This window comes from Octopus bimaculoides, chromosome 13 (genome assembly GCF_046866305.1).
Source record: "Octopus bimaculoides isolate indiv1 chromosome 13, ASM4686630v1, whole genome shotgun sequence".
NCBI classification, from domain to species: Eukaryota; Metazoa; Mollusca; class Cephalopoda; order Octopoda; family Octopodidae; genus Octopus; species Octopus bimaculoides.
The window spans coordinates 10,275,405-10,282,904 of record NC_142940.1 but is presented as its reverse complement, the minus strand read 5'-3'; the positions used below and the strand labels follow the sequence as shown (position 1 = coordinate 10,282,904).

Here is a 7,500-nt window from a genome sequence, read left to right as displayed (position 1 = left end):
TATTCTCCCATCCTAACTACTTAGTGGTCTTGTATCTTATAAGAAATCAATAGGAATTTTTTAAAACCGAATCTACTTCCAAGATCTGCTTTAATGTTTCAGTTGTGTGAAACTTAAACTATGATTATTGTTAAGTGAATGAAAGATTCTGATTGGCTGAAATACTTTTTGTTGTTCTACTTTCCCTTGATTTACAAGTGATACAGTGACGGTATTATGCTTTTTCTTATCAATTCCTATGGATCGTATATCAGTAGATCTATCTATCTATCTATCTATCTATCTATCTATCTATCTATCTATCTATCTATCTATCTATCTATCTATCTATCTATCTATCTATCTGTCTATCTATCTATCTGTCTATCTATCTATCTATTTATCTATCTGTCTGTCTATCTATCTATCTGTCTATCTATCTATCTATCTATCTATCTATCTATCTATCTATCTATCTATCTATCTATCTATCTATCTATCTATCTGTCTATCTATCTGTCTGTCTGTCTGTCTGTCTGTCTGTCTGTCTGTCTGTCTGTCTGTCTGTCTGTCTGTCTGTCTGTCTGTCTGTCTGTCTGCCTGTCTGTTCCTTTTAGCATTATCTCCAGTCTGTCTTTCCTTCTCTACTCTTTATTTTCTTCTGAATCATGGCTGCTTTTCTGTCTATCTCTTTTCCAGGGTCTTGCTCTCTCTCTCTGTCTCTCTCTCTTTCTCACTTCTCTTTTTCTCTGATACACATTCGCACGCATACACACACACACACAAATACACACACACACATACACACACGCATACACACACACACACACACAAGGACAATTTCACAGAGATGGAGTAACAACTTTCCGAGAGGCTGTCTAAATTGTTAATTGGAGCAAGTATATTTCACGTTCCTCCAGTTCACTCAGCTATAGAAGTGAGTTGTGACGTCACTGATATCAAACGTCATCGGTCTTTGCCTTTCCCTTGGATAACACCGGTGGCACGGAGAAGGGGAGAGAAGGTATACATGGGCTACTGCTGGCCTTTCGTAAACAACCCTGCCCGGACTTATACCTCGGAGGGTAACTTTCTAGGTGCAATCCAATGGTCATTCGTGACCGAAGTAGGTCTTAACTCTTTACCGTATGTATGTATGTATGTATGTATGTATGTATGTATGTATGTATGTATGTTTGTATGTATGTATGTATGTTCTTCACACTTTTTATTTTTCTCTCTCCTCATTTATCTTTTCCGTGGAGGAGCGTAGGTTCGAAATGGTAAAGACTTCTTCCAATTTTCCGAGTGTCAACCCTGTTTGGATTTTTACTTCGTCTTTGAGATTATTTGTATATTTTTTTACTATATATATATGTGTGTATGTATACATTTATATATATATATATATATATATATATATATATATATATATATATATATATATATATATATATATATATATATATATATATATATATATATATACACATATATATATATGCACGTATTCACACACTTGTTGCACAATATTTTCTTTCACATGTATAATTTTCTTCTTGTTTCAGTGGTCACTTATGCAATGGCCGCATGTGATATCTCGAAAGTTTCAGATTGTCAGGATAACTACATGAAGAAATCAAGAGAAATGGAAGCTAACCACAAGGCTTTCTGCAAGTAAGTTCAAACCACATGCACACCAGATTGTCACTCGCCACATGGTGGTTAATATTAGGAATAGAGGTTTACAACTTTGGATGTAATATCGATTTCAAATTTTGGTTACAAGGCCAGCTGTTTCGAGGGAGTGGGTCAGCTGATTACATCGACCCTGGTGTTCCACTGGTACTTAATGTATCGACCTCAAAAGGATGAAAGCAACCTCAACTCAAAACGTAAAAGCGGACGAAATACCACTAGGTATTTTGGCCGGTGCAGTAACGACTCTACCAGCTCACTGCCTAACGTTGCATAAGTATAATACTTACCAACATCCCTATCTTCCTGCGAGGAAATAGACCTCTCTTTACACACATACATACACACACATACATACATACATACATACATACGTATATATACACATACATGTTTACATGCATGCTTGCGTACACATATATACATATATACGTACATATACATATAATTGTCTCTATACATACACACACACACACACAAACATGTTGTGTATAATTTTGTACATGTGCGCGTTTGTTTTGCAGACTGAGCCTGGATCATTTGCATTGTATAAGAAGTGCTAGTACAGGCTGCGGTGAGAGTGTTGTGAAAATAATTGACCAAGCAAAATCAAAACTGGAGTCACTGAAATGCGATACAGCACCAAAACCCAAAAAGAAAAGTGAGTATTCCAATGCAATAATAACCAAATTCTTCGCAGATTGAAGAGTTAGATAAAGTTAACGTCTGCTAATGAAGTTAGACGACTCTTTCAAACTATTTCATTTGATACTCTATGTTGCAGATGACGTATCTGAAGATTATGAGGAAATAGCTGCATGCACTCACGTGACTCTGTGAACTGATGATTGCAGCTACAGGGCTTTTTTTCCTGCCTGCGCGCAGTAGTTTAAAGTGATAGTCAGTCCGTGCATTTCGAACCCACTCTTTAGACTAAGAATCTGATCACAGTGGCCAGCGAGCTATGACGGCCGCAGTGACCAGCAAGCTGTGTATTTTACACTGATATGGCCTTCTCTTATGTGAGTTGTCTTACTGGACTAGAGAGCCCCACTTACCCAGGACTTGTCGGAAAGGTGTCAAAGAAGGCATCGGATCATCTGAAGGACTTCGCTCTTTGATTTGCAATCGAAGTTGACTCTCCTTGTCTCTTTCTTTCCCAAAGCACTAACAAGGCAGTCAGGGTTTTGCTTGAAGTTCCTTCTATAGTATACAAATTAACCCATAGTTGAGACCCTGACAGTTGCTAATACTCCGGATCAGAGTAGACTACACTCCCAAGCGATCACTAAAACTGTAAAAGATTGTAAAACTTTCCAGAAGTTTATCATTTAAGTATATGTGCGTTTGTCTAGACCTGCAGCTATATGCATGAGAAAACATACATGAAACAAAGCATACACATCTGTACAGGCACTCACTCCTAACACTGTACATATACACACATACATGCAAATATACTCTGTTGATGTTGTTGGAATTCAAACGAAGGAACCTTGGATCTAGGCTAGAAACTGGCTCTTTTTGTATTGAGAAAAAATTTTGAAACCTGACTGAATAATGAGATACATACATAGATACATACATGGAACTAAGTATGGGGACAAAGCGCAAACCCTTAATTCATTCACTACAAATGATCGCAGTATTTGGGAGTATAAAACCCTGCAAGACCTTTGGTGAGCAAAACAAGATGCTTTCCTTCAGAACCTTGCTACCAAGTAAGTAGCTGGCACACGCGCGCGCGCACACAGGCACACACATATGGAGTCCCTTGGCATTCAGTTAATACAATAGGGCCAATTATTTCTTCATTGGTAGCGGTTTTAATTTAAGCAATAAAGTAAAAGATGCATAGAATGCATAGAATAGAATATATGCTTTTTTGTTGTTTATTATAAAGTTTGTAAAATTCCCTTCTAGTCAGCGTCAATCATGTTTAGCACTATTTCACTCTTTTCAAAAATCGTCAGCATGACATAACCATTGCTATATTATTTATTTTATGAAGTCATTGAGTGTCCTATATATGTATGTATGTGTGTGTGAGTGAGTGTGTGTGTGTGTGTGTGTGTGTGTGAGAGAGAGAGAGAGTTAGAAAGGGAGAAGGGACGAGCAAAACATGTGATATCACTATAAAGCATATTGTTTATAATTCAAACATAATTGCAGAGTAATTGGAGTAGATAAGAGATTAAGAAATATTGCATAAAATGTCTTACAGCTGTTTCTAGAATAGCTGACTATATGAAGTACACGTTATTGAACAAAGATTTCCATGCACTTATGGTACATACCTACTAATTACGTCATTAGATGAAATACACACACACACACATATATATATATATACATATATAAACATATCTATATATTTACTATTACTGCTATATTAAATGATATTGTATTTAACTTTCTTTCCAGATGGATCCAACATCGTTGTTGCTCACAGCAGTGTGATCTGTGGCACTTTCGTAGCAGCACTCACCTTAAAGAAGCTATTCCTCTAAATATCATATAACTTTTATAAAGTAAATGACATATATATATATATATATATATATATATATATATATATATATATATATGATTTGTAAGTGGCAAAGCTGTGAACAAACCTGATGTGCTTTCTTATGTCTGTTCGAATTAATTATTATAATTCGGGAAGGGGGAATAAATATATTTTTTACGAGCGACTCTGCTAAACTTTGATCTATGATTTTCTTCTTGTTTTTTTTTTGTGTTTGTTGTTGTTGTTGTTGGTTCTTACACCGAAACAATGGAAAAATGTATCAGTTCCATGTAACTAATTGAAACTTTCATTCAGAGGCACAGAATAACAGTAGCAGTAGTAGAAGTAATAGTAGTAGTAGTAATAATAATAATAATGATAATAATAATAATAATAATAATAATAATAATAATAATAATAATAATAATAATAATAATGATAATGGCATTTTCGTTTTATTTGTCACTTAGTGGGAATCGAAACTGAATCCCATCTTTTAATTTGAAAAATGTCTTAGAATGACAAATTCATCATAGACTATTTAATTTTCATTTAGACGCATTCAGAAATGTTTTAAGAAAATCTGGAATTTGTTATTTTTTTTCTAAAAAAGAAAAATAATTAAAGATGGCGCTCATTTTTACGCAGTGTTTCCACGTATCCATCTTTTTCATACAATTAGCTTCGAATCAGATATTTACCACGCGCGCGCACACACACACACACACACACACACACACACACACACACACACACACACGGAAAATTCTGTTGGTTCTGTTAGTTGTCGTTTTAATTAAGTAATTAATTCATTAATCAATAGATTTACATAAAAGACTATATTTATAAATGTTGTGGCAATTGTTGCCGAACATAAAATTTTAAATCTAAACTAGAAGCAAAATATTCTGTCGTATAAAAAAAAAAAAAAAAACAAAGAAAAAAAGCAAAGCAAACGAAAAATCATTTACTTACATTGCTAATATCTATTGGAAAGGCATGAGCGCCAAAAACAACCCATTTCCCATAATAATAATAATAATAATAATAATAATAAATGTACAAGTGTTTATTTTTTTTAAAACCTTGTTAATAGAATCCATTACACGACCTATTGATTTTTGGCTTCAGCTGGTATAAATGTACCATAATGTACTAAGTGCCTTTCCTTCTAACAAACATTGTATTGCAATTTTCAAAAGGTAATTTAAAATTTACCTTACAGATGTTTATTGTAATTTTTTTTAAACAGCATTCTTTTTTTTTTTTTTTAATGGTTATAGTATTTTACATGTTTTCAAATTATGAAATAAAGAAATCTTAATATGATTATTAGAAATATCTTTTTTTTTTGTGGTATCTGTTTGTGCTATTTTAAAGTCCTTTTATATGTTTTGTGTGCGTGCGTATGCGTGCGTATGCGTGCGTATACGTTTGTCCTTTAAATGTCTTTGTTTGTTTTGGGTGTTTTTAGTCCAGGAATTCACGCGTGTCTCTTTTATCTCCATAATGATATTTCGAATTTATTTTGATAACAATATCATTTTTACATTCCTGCTGATAAAAAGGTTGACAACAGACGTAAAATCTTTGCGCCATCAAACTGCAGCTATAAATATATTTGGAGTATTTCTTTACTGTCATTTTAAGAAAAAAACTTTCATATTAAACTAAGCAGGTAAAAGTTTCCACTTCTTGTTCCCGTATAGCATGTTTCTTCAGAGTCTTAACACGAGACGACCTTAATATTGCACGCGAAAAAAATCGCCGAAGCTTCTTCCCCGCTTTCTTCAAACCTATTCGGATCGGATTCGAAAATTTCGGCTGTTCCCACTGCGGAATCATAAAGGCAATAAGAACTGGGATTGTGTTATTTGAGGTAATCTTATCGATATGGTCAGGTAAATACAAAACCATTTTGTCAGCTCGATCCATGTTGTCAACAAACAAATGTCTGATTGTTTCGAGTTTCTGTGATGTAGTATGTTTTGGTCACGTGGCTAATGTGACATCATCAGAGCGCTACAGTATCATTTTCTTGCAAGTCTTCTTATTCATTAGAACTTTTCCATCGTTGCATGCGTGTGTGTAGGTGTGTGTATATATGTGTGTATGTGAGCATCTATGTGTATGTATGTAGGATTGTATGTATGCATGTATATACATACATACATACACACACACATACATACATACATACATACATACATACATACATACATACATATATGTACGAGGTGTGCTCATTAAAGATTTCCTCTGACACGCTTCTCTCATTGATTTATGCAGCAGTGAAGACCTCGCCTATAGAGGTCTGTAGGTTGCGTCTGGAGCCAAAACTTTACTTCGGAAATAAGTTCATCATCATCCAAAAGTGCTTCCCCTTCAAAAAAAAAAAAAAGACTTAAGGGTTGGAAAGAGGTGGAGGTCAGGTGGTATGAGGTCAGGAGAGTAAGTGAAATGAGGAAGGATTTTATAGCCGCAGGAGTGTACTTTCATCTGGGCAACATGCGCATTGTGAACCGGGGCGTTGTCTTGGAGGAGGCCGACTCCATTGGTCAGCATGCCACGCCTCTCTGCTTTGATAGCATCAGGCAATTTCTGCAGCAGAGAAGCATAATATGCCCCGTTAGTTAACAGTGGGTCATCTAGATCGTATTTAGATAGAATATTTGTTAGGTCTGGGATACGGATAGCTTAGGTTGACCTCCAATTTAAATTGATCCGCTACACAGATCACAAATTTGTGATATGCACAGTCGATTTAGATAGGACCCGTAGACTGGGACCCGGTTACTGGAGGTTGAATGCGTCCTTACCGGCTCGCAAAGGCTACAGGGACCGGATAAGCGAACTAGTTAAGCGGCAGTTGACGAGGGCCTGTCTTACCCAGAAAAGGGCAGAAAGAAAGTTGACAGGGGCTATCAACAGCCGGTGGTGGTTCGCTCTGAAGAGAGCGGTTAAAGTAGAATTGATAAGATTTAGCAATAGAAAGAAATAGATTAGAGGGAAAACTAGTTAGCAAACTAGAAGAAGCTATTAATAAAGGCACCCCGACCGACGTGTTAGCGACGAGAATGGCCCTTGACCATTTCTTTGAGGCGAAACTCGAAGGTTGCGTTGTCAGAGCTAAGGACCGTGCACTAAAACACGAAGTAACTAAAGCCGTCCGATGGGCCCGAACGGTTAAGAAGCAACGTGGAAACAAAACTATGATCAAGTCTTTGACGAATCAGGACGGGCGTGTGCTACTCAGTTCTGAGCAGATGTGTGCAGATGTGTGCGGCTGTTTGGGGAGGTGATGGGTCGAC

The 7,500-nt window shown here is 36.0% G+C and overlaps 1 protein-coding gene and 1 long non-coding RNA gene across 3 annotated transcripts in view; one reads left to right on the top strand and one right to left on the bottom strand.

Annotated features, from left to right (window-relative positions):
• Positions 1 to 5,518, top strand: part of LOC106875478 (uncharacterized) — a 29,800-nt gene extending 24,282 nt beyond the window's left edge. Inside the window, exons 1-4 of one of the 2 annotated variants that reach the window (XM_052972332.2) lie at positions 954 to 1,105; positions 1,548 to 1,656; positions 2,202 to 2,338; positions 4,102 to 5,518. In XM_052972332.2, the coding sequence (XP_052828292.1) occupies positions 1,087 to 1,105; positions 1,548 to 1,656; positions 2,202 to 2,338; positions 4,102 to 4,187 (351 nt within the window). In that variant the 5' untranslated portion in view covers positions 954 to 1,086 and the 3' untranslated portion in view covers positions 4,188 to 5,518. Of the gene's footprint in view, positions 1 to 953; positions 1,106 to 1,547; positions 1,657 to 2,201; positions 2,339 to 4,101 lie in introns of those variants that run through there. The other variant, XM_014923634.3, reaches the window with a different exon arrangement.
• The window catches only part of LOC128249268 (uncharacterized), a 4,138-nt gene continuing 1,881 nt past the window's right edge, over positions 5,244 to 7,500 (bottom strand). Inside the window, exon 2 of the long non-coding RNA XR_016243967.1 lies at positions 5,244 to 6,572. This is a non-coding gene — a long non-coding RNA (uncharacterized LOC128249268). The remainder of the gene's footprint in view (positions 6,573 to 7,500) is intronic.